The sequence below is a fragment of the Sorex araneus genome, chromosome 9 (assembly GCF_027595985.1).
Source record: "Sorex araneus isolate mSorAra2 chromosome 9, mSorAra2.pri, whole genome shotgun sequence".
NCBI classification, from domain to species: Eukaryota; Metazoa; Chordata; class Mammalia; order Eulipotyphla; family Soricidae; genus Sorex; species Sorex araneus.
The window spans coordinates 21219859-21239955 of record NC_073310.1 but is presented as its reverse complement, the minus strand read 5'-3'; the positions used below and the strand labels follow the sequence as shown (position 1 = coordinate 21239955).

Below are 20097 nucleotides of genomic sequence, written 5' to 3'. Positions count from 1 at the left end.
AACATTTTGACAAAAGACCCACCATTATTAATTGGATTTTTCCTCAACAATCAGACCTTACAAAATAGGCATCATTAGATAATTTGTTTTCTATTGCTAATTATCAAAAGCATATCATGTCACACCTCTTCGCAGCTGCATGATTTTCTATTTCTGATATTTTAGTAATAAGTCTGAGGGATTTCTGCCAAAAGCCTCTGGGTTCCAAGATTGGTTTGTGTGCCTCTGGGATCATGTCTGATTAGGAGCCAGGAACCTTTTGTGGGCAGCAACTCGGGGCCTCATCGGGGCAAGAAGAGGGGCCTATTCCACCTCCCATCCGGAGAGGCTTCATGTGAAACGTCACTTCAGTCTCTTACCTGGCTCTCCAATAGGCTCTGAAAAGGTGGTGGCCACCACACTGCCAGGGAGAAATGACGGGAGGGAAAAACACTTTCCCACCCACGGTGGCACCATGTTGAATACTGAGCAGTAGTTTAATGCTCAGTCCAGATGCATTTCTGCCCAAAGCCACTGGGTTCCAAGATTGGCCTGTGTGCCTCTGGGATCATTGCTGTTCAGGGCCTCGCCAGGGTGGGGAGAGGAGCCGGTTCCATCCCCCATGCTGTGAGGCCCCACATGTCACTGCTCTGTCTCTAGTTTTGGCAGGGGCAGATGCTAGATAATTTATTTTTCATTGCTCACTTTGCATATCAGGAAAGGTCAGAGGAATAGTTCTGATAGCCACATACTGGAGACATGCTTATAGAAGCTCATGGTCACTGGGATTCCATCTGGAGAAGGCAGGGAGACTGCACCTGCTCCATCTGGGGCAGCCCAGAGATATTGGCTTGGTATGGGGCCTGGAGAAATCTCCAGTGTTGTGGTGCCCACCGGGTTTCTTCAATGCTGAATGTGGTAAGATGGCACCGGGGACCAAGTTCTCAGTTCTTAAATGAAAACAAAACAAACTCTGTTGTAGATAAAAGGGAACTTGAAATCCTTTGCATCCTGTATTTCCTCTGGCTGAGCATCCCACCTACCCCTATTTAAAGTGCTTGAGGATGCTCCTACAGAACCCCTGGAATTGGAGGGGTTAAGTAACCTCAATTACTGGGTCTGATGCATTCTAGGGCAGACTAGCACTAAGCAAGGTTTTCTTAAGATCTTTAATTATTTACGCACATTAAAACCTTTTTGCTGGAGCGATAGCACAGTGGTAAGGCTTTCGCCTTTCACATGGCCGACCCATGTTTGATTTCTCTGCCCCTATCAGAGAGTCTGGCAAGCTACTGAGAGTACGGAGCCCACACGGCAGAGCCTGGCAAGCTACCTGTGCGTATTGGATATGCCAAAAACAGTAACAATAAGTCTCTCAATGAGAGACTTACTGGTGTCTGCTTGAACAAATCGATTAAAACCTTTGGTGCTTACCTCTTGTACACCTTACAAAACTTGTCTCTCGTTCACAGTACTTTAAGTTATATTTGTTGATGCTATCCAGAATGGAGATTCTACTCTTAGATAATCATCTCAACTTCCTCTCCCCTGTTTGTATGGCTATGTTCCAATACCACAAACTAAAAAAATTAATTCTAAAGGTCTCCATTATATTGGGAATAATTGGCTTTTGACCTTGAAATATTTTACCCATTGCCTAAAGGTGAGGTTTCATCAGTCCATCATTGGTATGCTACGCATAGAAAGGTATTTTGCTTCTTTGATGAAAAAATTTAGACAAATACAGACCAATCTTCAACTCACTAAAAGATTCCCTAATTGTGGGAACAGGCTTTTCAGGCATGATTTCCATGGTAAATACTAAATCTTGGCTCTTTTAAGTCCTGCCTTTTTTTAATCCATGGTGGTCTTCTGACTACAACTGGACCTGGTCTTATAGCCTTCTTGTCTAATTTGTTTCCTCTATGCTTGAGGCCTCTATGCTTGAGGGCTGGTGAGATAGCACACCGGGTAGGGCATTTGCCTTACATGCAGCCAACCTGGATTGATTCCTCCATCCCTCTCGGAGAGCCCAGCAAGCTACCAAAGCATCTTGCCAGCACGGCAAAACCTGGCAAGCTACCCATGGCATATTTGATATACCAAAAATACTAACAACAAGTCTCACAATGGAGACAATACTGGTGCCCACTCGAGCAAATCCATGAAAAATGGGAAGACAGTGCTACAGTGCCTTATGCTTGAGGCCATTAAACCACAGAGGGTGACTAATGTGTAACCACGGACACAAGGGACTGAGGCATGTTACTGCAGACATCCCTGCATCCTTCTTCTTAAGACACCTTCACTGCATTGGAGCCCTATTTATGCCCCTAAGCAGGAAGTATCTTGAGCAATCTGATTCTCTATTTCCTGACTGCAGTCACAATTTTTTTCTTTGAGAGGAGGGAATGAAAGAGGGAATCTCAGTTTCTCATTAGCAGTTGATGAAAAAAAAAAAGTCCGTTTTTACCTGTCTTTATTCCACACTTTAGTCATCCCCTCACATCTAGGGTTTGCCTTTCTGAGGAAGGGAAGTTTGAAATTTCCCAAGAAAAAAGTACCACCTCCTACCACAGAGCTTAGGCTCATTAGACACTAAAAGAAAATGGGCAGTACCTATCTTAATGGTAAAGTAGATAACCCCAAAGACCTTAATCAGGCAGCTCACAGTGTAAGATCCCTAACTACTCATGAAAAGCTAGTAACTTGGCAAGTAGCACAAAGATCCAGTTTTGGGTTTTTTGGGGTTTTTTTGTTTTTTTTTAATTAATTTTTTACTATAGAATCACTGTGAGGTACAGTCACAAACTTATGAACTTTTGTGTTTGCATTTCACTCATACAGTGATCGGTTTACCCATCCCTCCACCACTGCCTGTTCTCCTCCACCAATGATCCCAGTATCCCTATCACTACCCCCACCCCATCCTACACCACCCAACCCTGCCTCTGCTACAGGGCATTCCCTTTTGTTTTCGCTCTTTTTGGGTGTCGTATTTTGCAATAGAGGAATTGAGTGGCTTTGAGTGGCCTTCGTGTTCGGTCTATAGTCTACTTTCAGCTCGCATCTTTCAACCCGAATGAAGACCAAGTTTTTATAAAACCCCCTCAGTCCCTCCACCCAAACACACACAGACACAGGAAGCATATCTTACTTACTTCTAAACTAAGCCTCTCTATTGTTCTTAATTTCTAAGACCTATTTCTATTTTCTAACTTTGAGCATCTTTTTTTGTCTTTTTTTTTAATATTAGTGAATCACCGTGAGGTATAGTTACAGACTTACAAACTTTTGTGCTTGCGTTTCAGTTATACAATGATCGAGTACCCATCCCTCCACCAGTACCCATTTTCCACCACCAATGGTCCCAGCATCCCTCCCACCACCCCCACCCCATCCCCTCTACCCTGCCATGCCTCTGTGGAAAGGCATTCCCTTGTGCTCCCTCTCTTGTGTTGGGTGTTGTGGTTTGCAATAGAGGTATTGAGCAGTCTTTATGTTCTGTCTATGGTCTACTTTTGGCACACATCTTTCAACCCGAATGGGTCCTCCCAATATCTTTTATTTGGTGTTCCCTTCTCTATTTGAGCTGCCTTTTCCTCCAGCATGTGAGGTCGGTTTCCATGCCGTGGAGCATTCCTACAAATATTGAAGAATCTAGAACCTTGTAAAGAACACAGAGACAAGCTTTCCCTGCTCCTGCATCACTGCTCTGTCTGGGCCCCAGAGAGGGTGAGGGCAGCTGGGTTCTCAAGGAGAGAGATAGAGAATCAGGCCAAAGTCAGCAGTGTTTTGGATGTGTCATCAATTAGTATCTTGGGAGCTTGACCAGTCTTCTGTTGAAACCAGTATGAATACTGACCATCAGTGACTGCTCCAGGCTGAGACTAAATGTGAAATTATTGTCCCTTGTGTGTACATGGTCAGTGAAAGCTGATTCACCACAGCCTGAGAACTGGACACTGAAATGGAAACAGAAGCATGTCAGGAATGAAGATTGAAGTCCAATAAATCCTACAAAGGCTGGTCATCGAAATATCCACAAACCGGAAGAATCCAGGCATTCCGGTAAGCCACGCAGGCCGGAGAATGCTCCGTACCCCAGACCAGGCCAGCAACACCGGGGAGCCAGACTAAGGAGGTACAGCCGGTACGCCTTCTCCAGATGGAGCCCCGGCGACACTGAGCAGCTACTATCATGGTCCGGGATTCGGGACTGGGACAGACCTTTTCCAAACAATGAAAACATACAATCTATTGATGCCATCCAGCATGTCTGACTGTTGGAGGAAAACTTCCAAATAATAATAGTGAGATTCCTCTTGAAAATTGAATGTAATCAAAGTAAGGAAAGAGTAAAGTGAAAAATGTCTGCCACACAGGCAGAGGGGGAGTGGGAGGGAGGTATGTGGGGGTTTGGTGGTGGATCAAATATGAAAACTTTGTAACTGTATTTCACAGTGATTCAATTAAAAAAATTAATAATTTTTTAAAAATCATCAAAAAAAAAAAAAAGAAATATCCACAAACCTGGCCAGCGAGTAACGAAGAGAACAAGAAGAAAGAAGAGAGGAGTTTACTCATAGTATGACTTTCAAGGACACACTGACCCCATAGTTGACCTCTAGGGCCTCTTTCATGTTCCTCTGGCCCTGAGGGAAGTGTTATTGTTGGGTGTGCTTGCTGAAAACCTGGGCCCTTTAGCATACATGCCCAACCCCAACTGTGTCTTCAATTAAGGACTAGTTCTGCTGGGAGGGGCAAGCCTGGGATGGTTGGGGGCTGGGTTAGTCCCCTAGGAGGAAGCACCTGTTGGCCCATCTAGTTCAGACCAGAGAGATTTAGATTTTCTGGGGCTCCTAAATCTGGATTTCCTGCAGGCCTTGTTCACTTCAATAGTGTCATGGGGCTGGAGGGACAGTACAGTGGGTAAGGCCCTTGCCTTGAATGCCCCTGGCCCAGGTTCTATCCCTGGCTTCCCATATGGTCTCATGCACCTGTCAGGATTAATTCCTGAGTACAGATCCAGGACCATCACCGTAGCATGATCATTTAAGGTATGTCCACACACACCCTCCCTCAAAATACAACAGTCCCCAGCCCCAAATCCAAACATCAAAAGCATCGATGGCCCTGGTTACTTCCTCATATTAACAAGTTTTGAAAATTTTCCAGAATAGAAATTCCTTTATTTCATAAAAATTTTTTAATACTTTTCTGGAAAATCGTGGCTATAGGATATGATTTGAATTAATTTTCAAATATTGCATATATGATTTATGTTACATTTTATGCATATGAATTTATAGCAATACAAATACTTATATTGTATAAAATGAAAATATATGTTATACATGCATAAACCATTGTTTCCTTCCTGACCCCTAGTGAGAATGGACATTATGAGGCTTCTTTTGAGAAAATGTAATTGACTTTGCAGTAATAGCATAACTTGTTCATACCTGGAAATTTTACTGTGTTTAGCTTGTGTAAGAAAAAATAACCAAATAGAGTAGATCCTAACTGAATGTGAAGGTAGGTCATAGGACAACAGTATAAAAGTGAAGGAGTTCATCAAGCCCTGGAACAATTTTGTTTATTTGAAAATTAGCATTGAAGTGTTGTTGCCATTTTCCACCAACAAAATAGAGAAGATCTTGAGCTGGGTGACTTCATGAGAGGACCTGCTCTACTCAGCAGCAAAAGATGAAGCTTAGCTCAGGTTTATGTCTCACTTCCCCACTTGCATCTGTCACTGTGGAAATGGTTGCTGAACCACAGAGCACAGAAATACTCAGCCTCGTCCTCTTCCTTGGCTCCAGTGATGGTGAGCACTGCCTTGTTTCCAAGCAGGGAGCCAGAGAATCGGGCAGGAACATCTGGATGCCTATGACTGGCATCACCTATTAGAGTCCAGGGCTTCTGGAAGGGTTTCTGTTGAATCCAATAAACATAATTATTATTGGTGGTGACAGCCCCAGTGCTGGAGCCACAGGTGAATGTAACTGTACCCCCAGGGTTCGTGGACAATGACGATTCTTGAATCACCACATTCTGAGAAGTGACCCCTGTAAACAGATGTAAGACAAAGGGCTTAAGATGAGATGTTATAAAGAAGCAGAGCATCCTTTGCTAATTTCTCCCACCAACCCAGAGAGTCCCCTGACCTGTGCAGTGAGCCAGAAATGTGAGCAGGAGAGGAGCCCAGGCCATGGTGGAGACAACCCAATGCTGTAATGTGTCAGACTCCCTCAGCTCAGGACCAACCTCCAAGTTCTCCTTATACCTGCTTCCCCCTGTGAAGGTGGGGCTGTCATGCAAATGAGTTCCTGAGGGTCACTCAGCAGTGTGACCATGGCAGAGTTTCTGAGTTGCTCCAAGTCAGTGACATGCACTAGACAGGGCCCCAGGGCCTGGGGCTGCATCTCATTGCAGAGCTTGCTCTAAGTACATGGCACACTGCCCCCTCTAGTGTCCACTGATGAGAATATTCACCTTTGCTTGTCTCTTTTCTAGCTTCAAACCTTCCTTGCTCTGATCTGAAGTTGTTAGGTCCCAAAGTAACTAACTTCAGTGTCTGTGATTTTCCAGAAAGGAACTGTATGGAGGAGTTTTGAGAAGGAGGATACTTCATAAATCAGCACTTCTTCCTTCTCCTTTTCCACTTTTCTTTCCTCTTTTGAGCAGAGAATCTAAGCTCGAGGATTCTTCTGTGCTAATTGAAGCATGTTCAAAACAACCTGTGCTGGCGTGGATGTGGGGAAAAAGGGACGCTTCTTCACTGTTGGTGGGAATGCCAACTGGTCCAGCCTTTATTGAAAATGATATGGACAGTCCTTCCAAAACTAGAAAATGAGCTTCCACATGACCCCGCAATACCACTTCTGGGAATATATCCCGAGTATGCAAAAAAGCACAGTAAAAATGACATCTGTACCTATATATTCATTGCAGCACTGTTCATAATAGCCAAAATGTGGAAACAACCCGAGTGCCCTAAAACAGATGACTGGTTAAAGAAACTTTGGTACATCTACACAATGGAATACTATGCAGCTGTTAGGAGAGATGAAGTCATGAAATTTGCTTATAAATGGATAGACATGGAGAGTATCATGCTAAGTGAAATGAGCTAGAAAGAGAGGGACAGAGAAAGAAGGACTGAACTCACTTGTGGAGTGTAAAATAACATCACATGAGGCTGACACCCAAGGACAGTATATACAAGGGCCAGGGGGATTGCCCCATAGCTGGGAGATTGCTTTCTGAGAGGAGGGGAGAAGGCAGATGGAATTGAGAAGGGATCACCAAGAAAATGATGGCTGGAGGAACCATTTGGGATGGGAGATGCATGCCGAAAGTAGATAATAGACCTAACATGATGACCTATCTGTCTGTGCTGAAAGCCATAATGCCCAAAAGTAGAGAGAGAGTATGGGGAATATTGTTTGCCATAGACGCAAGGGGAGGGTGGGAATGTGGGGGGTATACCCGGGATATTGGTGGTGGGAATGTGCACTGGTGGAAGGATGAGTGTTTGATCATTGTGAGATTGTAACCCAAACATGAAAGCTTGTGACTATCTCACAGTGATTCAATAAAATTTAAAAAATTAAAAGAAAAATTGAAGCATGTTCTCCCTAAACTTGTAGAATAATATACATATTTTGTTCTATGGGTAATTACTTATGCTTTGTTTGTATGCTTCACCAGTCCAATTCGGGTTAGAATTTATATCTGAATAGTGCTCAGTTTTCAGTTTTTAAATCAAAGCAAACTAAACTATAACAAAATCTTCTGTTGACAGATAGGTATTCATATCCTTTGCATCCTGTATGTCCTGTTTGAGAATCCTATCCCCACCAAAGTGATTGAGAATGGGCTGCTGCAAACCCCTGCACTTGGTTTACTTCTATTTGAAGAAGAAACAAAAACACGAAGCTGGATAGTGTTGCTTGGCTTGGTGAACCTCATAGAGTATCTCTTCAAGTTTCCTGTGTCATTATCCATGCACCTGAATATCGTGGATTTTCAGACCTCAGCTGAGACCATCAGGCAGTTTCAAGTGGGAATGGAATGTACCCCTAATATATAGAAAGGCTCAGATATACCAGTACAAGACTTTGTGATAGTATCATATGTCCTCCTCCCCACTATCTAGTTCACAACATTTCTCCTTAGAAGCATGACACATCACCCTTTTTGTGGCTTCCTCACGATGTCAGGCAAACCTTGATGCTCCACTTGAACTCTTTAAGCTTCCTTGTTTAATTCGTGGTCATAAATGAGCCCATGTTTTTTCACACAATATGCTGTTAGATAAGAAAGTTGTTCATATGTCCTCCTGTGCAGGACACCAAATTCTCCTTTGTTATTCATCATTTGTCATTTAATTCATCATTTAATGTATCTCCAACATTAAAAATATTGTTTCAAGCATATATAAACTGAAAATATATTGTTTTTAGCTATACTAGTTAACGAGGAGACTATTTTTTTAATTGTTCTTCTGAATAATTGTGGGAAAATTTTTTGCAAGTAAGAAGGAAGTGATGTGTGAGCATGTAGAAGTGGGGAGGCACAAACTTGTATGCACAGGCACAGTGGACAGAACATGCTTTCACATGTGCCACATGTCTTCTTTGCATAGTCAGTCTTTACCAAGATCATGATTTTAGCATTAATACAGGACTGCTTGCGCTGGAGTGATACCACACTGGGTAGGGCATTTGCCTTCTACGGCTGATCCAGGTTCAATTCCTCCATCCCTCTCAGAGAACCCAGCAAGTTACAGAGAGTATACCACCCGCACAGCAGAGCCTGGCAAGCTACTCGTGGCAGATTCAATATGCCAAAAACAGTAACAACAAGTCTCACAATGGAGGTGTTACTGGTGCCCGGTCTAGAAAATCGATGAACAACAGGAAGACAGTGCTACAGGGTTGCTAAAACAAAGTTAAGATTGATGGTAATTCTGGGAGAACTCAGGAAGAGGCCCCAGATTTCTTGATATTATGTGATCCTTGACAGAGTTGATATGATTCAAGCAAGTGTAAGTATATTGAAAACTACTCTGGCTATCTTTTAAGTTGCTTTTATTATTGACAGCATTAAACAGAGTGGCTGTGGGTGTCATAAAAGCAGTAGATAAGAAGCAGCTGGAGCTGACATGGTCAACTAGTCTGTCTAGAGAAAATTTCAGAATTGAAATATCCTCAATATATGCCACTGTGGAGGTGGGGCTGTCATGCAAATAAGTTCCTGAGGGTCACTCAGCATTGTGACCATGACAGAGTTTCTGAGTTGTTCCAAGTCAGTGCCATACAGAAGAGGGCTCCAAGGTCTGGGGCTATATTTCATTGCAGATCTTGCTCTGAGGGCATGGCACACTGCCCCCTCTACCGCCCCCTCTAGTGTTCACTATTGCTTCTCTTTTTTCTAGCTTAGACTTTTTTCTCAGATCTGGAGTTGTTAGGTCCCAAAGTAGCTAACTTTAGCTTCATGATTTCCCAGGAAGGAACTATATAGAGGAGTTTTGAGAAGAAGGAGTCTTCATGAATCAGCACTCCTCCCTTCTTGTTACCTACTTTCTTAGCCCTATTGAGCAGAGGATCTAAGCAGTATCATTATTCTGTGTTAATTGTTCTCCCCAAACGTGTAGAATAATATAAATATTTTGCCGTATGGGTGATTACTTATGTCATGTATGAATGCTTCTCCAGTCCAATTCTGTTTAGAATTTATATCTGAATTGTGTTTAGTTTGCAGTTCTTAAAGCAAAGCATTGATAGATGGGTACTCATATCCATTGTATCCTCTGTGTTCTCCATTTCAGCATCCTATCCCCAATTTCAGTGCTCGAGAATGGGCTGCTGCAACCCTGAGCAGTTAGTTTACTTCTATTTGAAGAAGAGACAGAAACACTATACTGGGTAGGGTTGCTTGGCTTGGTGGACCTCACAGACTATTACTTCAATTTGCCTCACAGACTATTACCTCAACATCAGGTATCCATGCACCTGAATCTTTGACTTTTGAGATCTCAGCAGAGACCATCAGGCAGCTCTATCTGGCTGCTCCCATTTATGTTTATCCCTGGACATTCATCAGGTCTGGAATGTACCCCTATAGAAAGATGCAAACACACCAGTACAGGACTTAGTGGTTGTACGATACAGCCTGATCCCTGCCGTCAGTCCACAACATTTCTCCTTAGAAGGGATGCCCACTCTCACCACTTCTCTTCAATATAGTACTGGAAGTACTTGCGATAGCCATTAGACAAGAAAAAGAGATTAAGGGCATCCAGATAGGGAAGGAAGAAATCAAACTCTCACTATTTGCAGATGATATGATACTATATCTAGAGAAGCCCAAAACCTCTACTAAGAAACTCTTAGAAACAAGAGACTTATACAGTAAAGTTGCAGGCTACAAAATCAATACCCAAAAATCCATGGCCTTCCTATATACAAACAATGAGGCAGAGGAAAGGGACATGAAAAAAACAATCCCATTCACAATAGTACCCTAGAAAATCAAGTACCTCGGAATCAGCTTAACCAAGGAAGTAAAAGACCTCTACAAAAAAATTATAAAACGCTACTCCATAATATAAAAGAGGACATGAGGAAATGGAAACATATACTTTGCTCATGGACAGGGAGAATCAATATTGTCAAAATGGCAATACTCCCCAAAGCATTATACAGATTCAACTCGATCCCTATAAGGATACACATGACATTCTTCAAAGAAACGGATCAAGCAATCCTAAAATTCATATGGAACAACAAACGCCCACGGATAGCTAAAACAATTCTTGGGAAAAAGACGATGGGAGGCATCACCCTCCCCAAACTCAAACTTTACTACAAAGCGGTAACAATTAAAACAGCATTGTACTGGAACAAATGCAGACCTGCAGAACAATGGAACAGGGTGGAATATGCCTACACACAACCCCAAATGTATGATCATCTAATCTTTGATAAGGGAGCAAGAGATGTGAAGTGGAGCAAGGAAAGCCTCTTTAACAAATGGTGCTGGCACAACTGGAAAACCACATGTAAAAGAATGGGCTTAGACCTCGACCTGACACCATGCACATAAGTCAGATCAAAATGGATTATAGACCTCAACATCAGACCACAAACCATAAGGTACATTGAAGACAAGGTCGGCAAAACCCTCCTAGATATTGAAGATAAAGGTATCTTCAAAGATGATATGCAACTGGCCAACCAAGTGGAATCAGAGATCAGCAAATGAACCTACATTAAACTAAAAAGCTTCTGCACCGCAAAAGATACAGTGACCAGAATACAAAGACTATCCACAGAATGGGAAAGGATATTTACACAATACCCATCAGATAAGGGGTTAATATCAATGGTATATCAAGCACTGGTTGAACTCTACAAGAAGAAAACATCCAACCCCATCAGAAAATGGGGCAAAGAAATGAACAGAAACTTTCCCAAGGAAGAAATACAAATGGCCAAAAGGCACAGGAAAAAGTGCTCTACATCACTAATCATCAGGGACATGCATATCAAAACAACCATTATATACTACCTCACACCACAGAGACTAGCACACATCCAAAAGAACAAAAGCAACCACTGTTGGAGAGGATGTGGGGAGAAAGGGACCCTTCTACACTGCTGGTGGGAATGCCGACTGGTTCAGCCCTTTTGGAAAACAATATGGACAACACTCAAAAAATTAGAAATTGAGCTGCCATTTGACCCAGCAATACCACTGCTGGGAATATATCCCAGAGAAGCCAAAAAGTATAGTCAAAATGACATCTGCACTTATATGTTCATCGCAGCACTGTTTACAATAGCCACAATCTGGAAAAAACCCGAGTGCCCTAGAACAGATCACTGGTTGAAGAAACTCTGGTACATCTATACAATTTAATACTATGCAGCTGTCAGAAAAAAGGAGGTCATGAACTTTACATATAAGTGGATAGGCATGGAAAGTATCCTGTAAGTGAAATGAGTCAGAAAGAGAGAGACAGACATAGAAAGATTGCACTCATCTGTGGAATATAGAATAACAGAGTAGGAGACTAACACCCAAGACTAGTAGAAATAAGTACCAGGAGGCTGACTCCACGGTTTGGAGGCTGGCCTCAATTTCTGGGGAGAGGGCAACTCAGAGAAGGGATCACAAAGTATAATGTGGTGGGAGGCCATGTGGGGGAAGGGTGATGCTGGCTGAATGTGGACTAGAGACTGAACACAGTGGCCATTCAACACCTTTATTGTGAACCAGAACATGTAATTAGAGAGAGAGAACAAAAGGGAATACCCTGCCACAGTGGCAGGGTGGGGTTGGGGGAGATGGGATTGGGGATGGTAGGAGGGATGCTGGGTTTACTGGTGGTGGAGAATGGGCACTGGTGAAGGGACGGGTTCTCAAACTTTGTATGAGGGAAACAAAAGCACAAAGATGAGTAAATCTGTACTGTACCCTCACGGTGATTCACTAATTACAAATAAATAAAGGAAAAAAATTAAAGTTCTCAAAAGTTAAAAACAAAAAGAAGTACGACATATCACTCCTTTTTATGGTTTCCTCAGGAACTCGGGCAAATCTTGATGCTCCACTTGGACTCTTTTGGCTTTCTTGTTTATTGAGTGGTCATATATGAGTCCCTGTTTTTTCATACCATATGCTCTTAGATAAAAAAAATTGTCATAGGTCCTCCTGTGCAGGACACCAGATTCTCCTTTGTTATTCATCAGTTGTCAGAGATGAAGAAGTGTATATCCAACATTAAAAATATTGTTTCAAGCATATATGAACTGAAAATATTTTGCTTTTAGTTTTACTAATTGAGCATGAGACTGTGTTTTTAGTTGTTACTTTGAAAAACATGTAGGAAATCATTTGCCAATGAGAAGGAAGTGATGTCTAAGCATCTAGGCGTGGTGAGACACAAAGTTGTTGCAACTATAGATATCTATACGATATCTATAGACTATATTCAGTTTTTCTTTTTAGATTTCACAGAGAATCTCTTCACTGATTGCTTTTGAGTCTGTTGCTGAGGATCTTACATGTGTATCTCCTAGATCTCTTCCTGTTGAAACCCTCTAAAAGACCTGGCAACATAACCTTCAGATCAGGACCAGACCAAAGATGAGTGATTACTGATAACCTGAAGTGCTGGGAAAGCAGGGACCATAGAGCTGCCTAAGGAGAGGGAGGCTGCAGAGCTCACTCTCATCCCTCAGCTCAGAATTTATGCTACTCTCCAACAGAGACCTCTCTACTTGTTTGATTTCATCCTTGCGATGACAATACACCTCTAATCAAGACATGTTCAGGAGTGTCCATATATAAGGCAAACGCAACATTATGAGTAAATATCCTTAGTCTAACACTTCAGTCTACAAATTCCACATAAAGTCTGAAAAGCAAGTCAAGAAAATACAGTAATCCAACTCGACACATAATAGTGATATAGGCAGATAGGGAATCTCTCCTCCCCAGATGATGGTAGTAAATTTCCTGGGAAATAAAAGTTCTCAAGTTGCAAAGACCAACCTGGAAGAAAACAGGAACTAAGGCCTGATAAGACCCTCCCCTGGCTCCAGCAATGGACCCTGAGGAGGCTGACACCCCTTGACAGAAGCTCCAGCAGGAATAAAAGGCCAGAAAGGAATTTCAAAGAAGTCCATCACCACTCCCAACTCTACCCATTTGACAACCTCCTTAACAATGGACTTTGACCTAGGTGAAGCCCCACATGGGGGGCAAGTTGGAGAAACCGTGTAAAAGCCACCTTAAACAAAGGAGGGGCGCACGTATGCTGCCCAAACCCATTTGCTACTTGTGCCCACGTGGCCAGGCATATGTGTTACCTGAGCACATGTGTTGCCGGAGCACATGTGTTGCCAGCATCTCCTCACTTGAGATGTGTGCTTGCATGTTTTCATGTCTAATACTGGCATGTGTGTAGAGGCTCCCTCTGCCCTTGGAGAAGCCTGGTTTCTCTCTTGAGCACATTACTTGGTGCTCTCTCCACTTTCTCTCCCCTGTTCCCTTCAAAACCTTTCAATATAATCTGTTTTGCTTCACTGCTTGTCTACTTCTGAAATGCTTTTCTGCAAGGACAGACAGAAACCCAATAACCCTGGGTCCCGGGTGGCAGAGGCAGAAGGGGAGAAAGTGACTGTCTTTCTCTCCCCACTGCACATAAAACTTTTCAGTAGTTTTAAACAAAATGAGAATACACAGAAATGTGCTACAAATGGTGGAAAAAATGTAATCTCAGGAAAAGAATGACAAGCAACTGAATCTTCCCAGGTGGGACTGGTCTATGAACTGAAAACTTAGGGGCCTTCTTGTAATAGGGTGGGAGATTCCTCTTTCTGCCAAAAGGTACAGCAGCCCCCATCACAACCATCAGTCCCTGGCATAGAAACAACCCAGCTCCATAAGTAATTTTGAATGGAATGAAAAAAAAAGAAGAATCTGAATCATCAGGGCCTTCTTGGAAGGAGGACTGGCAGATTCTCCTTTCTGCAGGAAGGCACAGGAGCCCCCAGAAACATGAGACCCTCTCTGGCATGGAACTTGCCCAGCCCCACAACTGAAACTTATCCAGACACAAATCGTTCCAGCTTCATAGCTCCTGGAGCTCTTAGCCACAGATACCTCCAAATTTTGTAGTACTGTCAGCCCAGTAGGAACACAGAAAATCTGATGAAAAGTCACACAGAAGTCCACCAATCCCAATGAGCAAACCAAATAATACAGAAGATTCAATTAGCATCAATCAACCCAGTAAATTTTCAGACTATAACTTTAGTAATCAATTGTGAGACATAATAATTATGAAAATTTGATTTTATTGATCTAAGTTTTGATCATTCCATCTCCCTTCATGTTGGAGTTCCTGCTGGCTTAGCTCCTGAGACATCTGGACTGGGTAACCTGTGAGAATGTTCCAGGGAATCCGAGAGGCAAAAGTTTGGATACTGAGTCCAAACAATGGCAACAGACTGAAATCAGGGAACTAATGTTTCCTGGAGAATATTAAAGATTAATTAAAGATGAATAATTTATCATTCGCTGGGCTTGGGGATGTGGGTTTCATTTGTTGTATGAATCCTCTAAGGGAGTAAAAGCTTTGTTCCTGTTTAGAAAACTTAGAGACCCTGGGTACGTATTCCTTTTCAGAAACTACACACAGCCCATATAAAGATTAATTTTCCTTCCCATTAATCTTTGCTTTCACTTCCCCTTACCACATGCCCTTGTCCTGCACGTAGTGCATTTCTTTCATTTTTATATAATCATGGCTTATCCTGAGTAAATTTTTCTACTGACCATCTGTCAGTAGTTTATGTCTGTAATCATCAGTCACAGGAAGCATTGGAATTGGCTCCTTGTACCAGGTCACCAGTGCACATCTTTTTGTTACAATAAGCAATATGAAGCAAATTTGTTTGTGCCTGCTAAGAGGGCAAGCTCGAGTGGTGGGTTGGACATATTGGTGGAGGGAAAAACACACTGATGGTGGGATTGGCGTTGGGACATTGAATGACTGAAATAACTGTATTATGAACAACTTGGCAAATCATGACTTATGATAAAGAATAAAATTTTAAATTAAAAGATTCGTGAAAATTCAAAGAATATTTCAAATACTATAGAGTTGAGTAAAGCTTTAAATGCATAGAGATTTACAGCAACTGTATAGCACGATTACTCATTGACCCAAGGTAACAAGGGCAGGTAATTTATGTACTGGTACCTCATCTAAATTTGTCACTGTGTCAAGCATTACTGTATAACAGCCAACAATAGTATTCAGCCTCATCCTCTGATTGGGCCCCCGAGATTGTGAGGGCAGCTTTGTCCCCAAGGATGGAACCTGAGAACCGGGCCGGAGTCCAGGAGTGTTTTTTGTTTGTTTCATAAATCATTGTTTTGGGAGCTTGACCAGACTTCTGCTGGGACCAGTATGGATAGTGACCATCAGTGACTGCTCCAGTGGTGGAAGCACATGTGAGAACGACTGTCCCTTCCAGGTTCACAGTCAGTGAAGTTTCCTGAGTCACCACAGCCTGAGAACTGGACCCTGAAATGGAAACAGAAGCATGTCAGGAATGAAAATGGAAGTCAGAGAAATTCCCCAAAAGTTGGTCACTTGAATCTCCAGTAACCTGGGCAGTGAGTAAGGACAAGAAGGACGAGGAGGAAGAGAGGACTCCTGCTCATGGTGCAGACTCTGAAGGACATTCTGGCCTCACAGCTGACACAGGACTTGGCGCCTCCTTTATGTCCCTCTGACCTGGGGGAAGGGTTTGTGTTGGGTGTGCATGCTGCAAATCTCAGCCATTTAGCATAAATCCCCTCCCCCATTTCTGTGTCTTCAGTGCAGAACTAGCTCTTCAGTGAAGGGGAAACTTGGGCTAGCTTGGAGCTGGGATAGTCCCTTGGGAGGAAGCACCTGTTGGCACTTCTTCAGTCTGAACTTGCTGCAGGCCTTGTACACTTCGAAAGCATCAATGTCTCCTGTTGATATCTCAAGATAATGTTTAGAGTATTTTAATTATTCACAGCAAAGATTTTTTTCATAAGTGTTTTTTAATTTTTTAAAAGATTCTTTTTTGCCATGTAAAACCAAATTCTTAAGTTTTCTTTCTTTTTTTAAAATTTATTTATTTTTATTGAATCACCATGTGTAAAGTTACAAAGTTTTCAGTTTTAAGTCTCAGATGCACAATGCTCAAACACCCATCCCTTCACCAGTGCACATATTCCATCACCAAGAACTAGAGTAAACCTCCCCCATACCCCCCATCCCCAACCTCCCACCCCACCTGTGTAGTTGATAAATTTCACTTTACTTTCTCTTTACTTTGGTTACATTCAATATGACAACAAAAAAACTCACTATTATTGTTTGGAGTTCCCACCCAACCAAAGTCAGACCTGCTGGAAAGGAAGCATTTGATAACTTGTTTTTAATTTGTGCCCAGCTGTTCTCAAGGTTTATGTGTGAATGATAGTGCTCCTATGGGCACACATGCAATCTCTCTCTCTCTCTGTTTCTCTCTCTCTCTCTCTTTCTCTCTCAGACAAACACACAGATACACACATATACACATAAGGTATACACAAAGAACACAGAGCATAGTCAAATAAACCATGTGGTTTCTAGAGTTCATCAGCTCAAATTTTCTAGTCAGACAACTATGATCTGATTTTTTGGAATATTATTGCCAAAAACTCTATGTGATGACGGTATTTCTAACTCCCAGAGAAGTCATTATAGATGCTAAACATAAAAATCTAAAATTGAGATTTTAGAAATAGCAGTGATGATTATTAAAAATGTTTAGTGTCCTGCAAGACCACATTTTGAGAATATTTAGATCATTTCTCAAAATGAAAATAGAATTTCTTTAATATAGCTGCCAAAAGTAATCAACTCAACAATCTTTTGAATTCATCAACATTTTAAAGAATTGGATAGAATCAATCATGAATTGTGATTCAGGGAATACAAAAGGATTAAGTAGACTGAATACTTATCTGAGTACTAAGACACATATCTTTATATTTTGTGATAAAAGTTCCCTTTGCTTATTATATCTTTGTTCTCTGTGCAAATGTGTTTTGGAGTTTTATCTGAGTTTTGCTTACTTGCTTGGTAAGTTGCTCACTTTGGAAACAGTTTGTTATTGGTCATGTCTTCTCCTTCATTATTTTAGTTTGGGAAAAGTTCATTTGATATTTTAGAATTTTTTCAGAGAGCTGAAAACTTTTTCACCAAACGAGTCTTAATTGTGCAGGCACCAACTGTCTAAAATCATAGAAACTTTTACTAATTACTTAAAAGATTGTCCTTTCCCTTGACCTCTATGTTATCAAATCTCCCAGAAGGTTGTTTATTTTTCACATCAGGTGAGTGACCAGCTGACTTAACTTCTTTAAGGAATCTGGGACATATAAAATTGATACCACTCATATGTGGTATGTAAAGAATAAATAAGGGTATGGACAATGTCCATTGATAGAAAACCTTGGACACTGGATTAAAGACATGAGACATGAGAGGGCAGAATGGGCCCTGGTGGAGGGATGGGAAACAATCACTGTAAGACTGAAATGCAAACACGAAAGTTCATAAGTTTGTAACTATTTCACGGTGATTCACTAATAAAAATTAAAAAAAGAAATGAGAGGGCAGGGTGGAGAGGAAGGTGAAGAGTTGTGAAGTCACAAGGGAGCATATGTGGAGGGTTTAAACACATGGGTGGTGGCCTAGGGGGTTACAGTATGCACCCAAACCATCATTGTCAATCAACAAAGAATGAGGGTATGTGTGAGGTGGAAAGAAGGTGGTACCAGAGGTGACACAGAAACAGAAATAGAGGGTCATGGGGAGTTTGTTGGTGGTTCTGTGCAGTAACTTATATATCAGGACCATAAATTCAATAACCATTGTAACCTAGCCCTCCAACTTATAATATAAAAATGATAATTAAAAAAGTGATGCACACAAGCATAATTTATAAAATATTTCAGAAATACATCTCCAGAAGAAATGTAAGACTTTCTTGATTGACAGATGGTATTTCTCCCACTGCTAACCTGTAATCTAGTGCAAAGTAACTGCCATTGCATGGAGGGAAATAACCAAATGTTCTTGGCTACGAAGAAATTCTACCACCATATTTTCCATCTTCAATTTTCTCATGCTTTCCTGCTTTTCTAGCTGCTGATTTATTAGAAGGTCGTGAGAAATTTTAAAAAAATGATAATTAAAGGCAACTGAATAAATTTAACAAAACAATGAATTCAAAGATGTACACACACTAAGATTCAATTATAATTAACTCAGAAATTATGAACATACACATTAATGACTAAAACAAACGAACAAACATTTAAAAAAATACCATCAAGGAAAATCATGATACCAGTGTTTCTATGGATTGACCACAGAAATAATTATAGCAAGAAGGAGAAACTTTAAAATCTACACTCTGAGGCATTATGCTTCATTGTAATCTATAGATATTTTATAATATGAAAATGATAGAGCATTTATCTTATGAACATAAAAATTTAATCCTAAAAATACCACACCTTAACTTCAGCATCGTATTAATTAATGATAGGTCACAACAGGAAGATTTGATTTCTGGTGAGCAGTAATGGTTCAAAATATGAACCTCAATACCCCAACCATATTAGAGAATGAACATAGGGCCAGAGTGAGATATGGGGATATGAGAGGCTAGGGACAGTTTTTGTCTCACTTCTCCTCTGTCTGTGTCACTGTGGGTTACACGTAGCTGCTCCCAGTACTATGCCCAACCCCACAGATGTAGTCAGCCTCATCTTCTGCTTGGATGTTCTGGATGGTCAGGAACCGATCCAGGCCAGAACCTGATACTGAGAAGCGATCAGGGATCCCGTCTCCCTTGGATCCAACTTGACCATCGTGATCCACACGCATCACAAACCGGGGGCTTTTTCCTTGGCTCTGCTGGTACCATTCCACAATGTAGCCACTGTAGCCACTGCTCAGCGTACAGGTGAGCTTTACTGAGGTTTTCAGGGAGGCAGATGCAGAAGATTCTTGAGTCAGAGCAGGCTGAGAGAGGGACCCTGAAAACACAGAAACCTGTTAAGCATTTTCAGAAGGTCAGCAAAGAATAGCATTACAGCTGTGAGGGGCAGGCAATTTTCTGTAGTTTACAATGAAGACAGACACCCTCACCTATGCAGTGAAGGAGGAAGGAGAGGAGAAAGAGTGGAGTCCGGGCCATGGTGCAGACACTCAGAACTCTGTGAGACAGGTGTGCCTCGTGTTTCTTATACCCTCAGACTCAGGGGAAAGCAGTTTCATGCAAATGTGCTCTTCCTCTCTGTTCTACTAAGCTCATTCTTGTACCTTGTTTCCCTCCCAATGTCCTGGCTTCAAATCTTGCTGCATTGCCTCTGGGTTGGGTCTGATAAGAAAATACCCATGGGGATAGAGAGCAACTAGTGGCTCGGTCCAGTGAGCACTGAGCAGGGACCAGATGACAGGTGTTTGATTCCAAGCCTGACAGCCTCCTCCACATCACT

At 41.8% G+C, this 20097-nt stretch overlaps 1 gene segment (V, D, J or C); it reads right to left on the bottom strand.

The window, feature by feature from the left end:
• Positions 1-19309: 19309 nt before the first annotated feature.
• On the bottom strand, positions 19310-19815 carry LOC129407104 (immunoglobulin lambda variable 9-49-like). The segment is given in 2 exon segments: positions 19310-19635; positions 19748-19815. Coding segments are annotated over 2 exon segments (375 nt in total).
• Between the last annotated feature and the right edge of the window lie 282 nt (positions 19816-20097).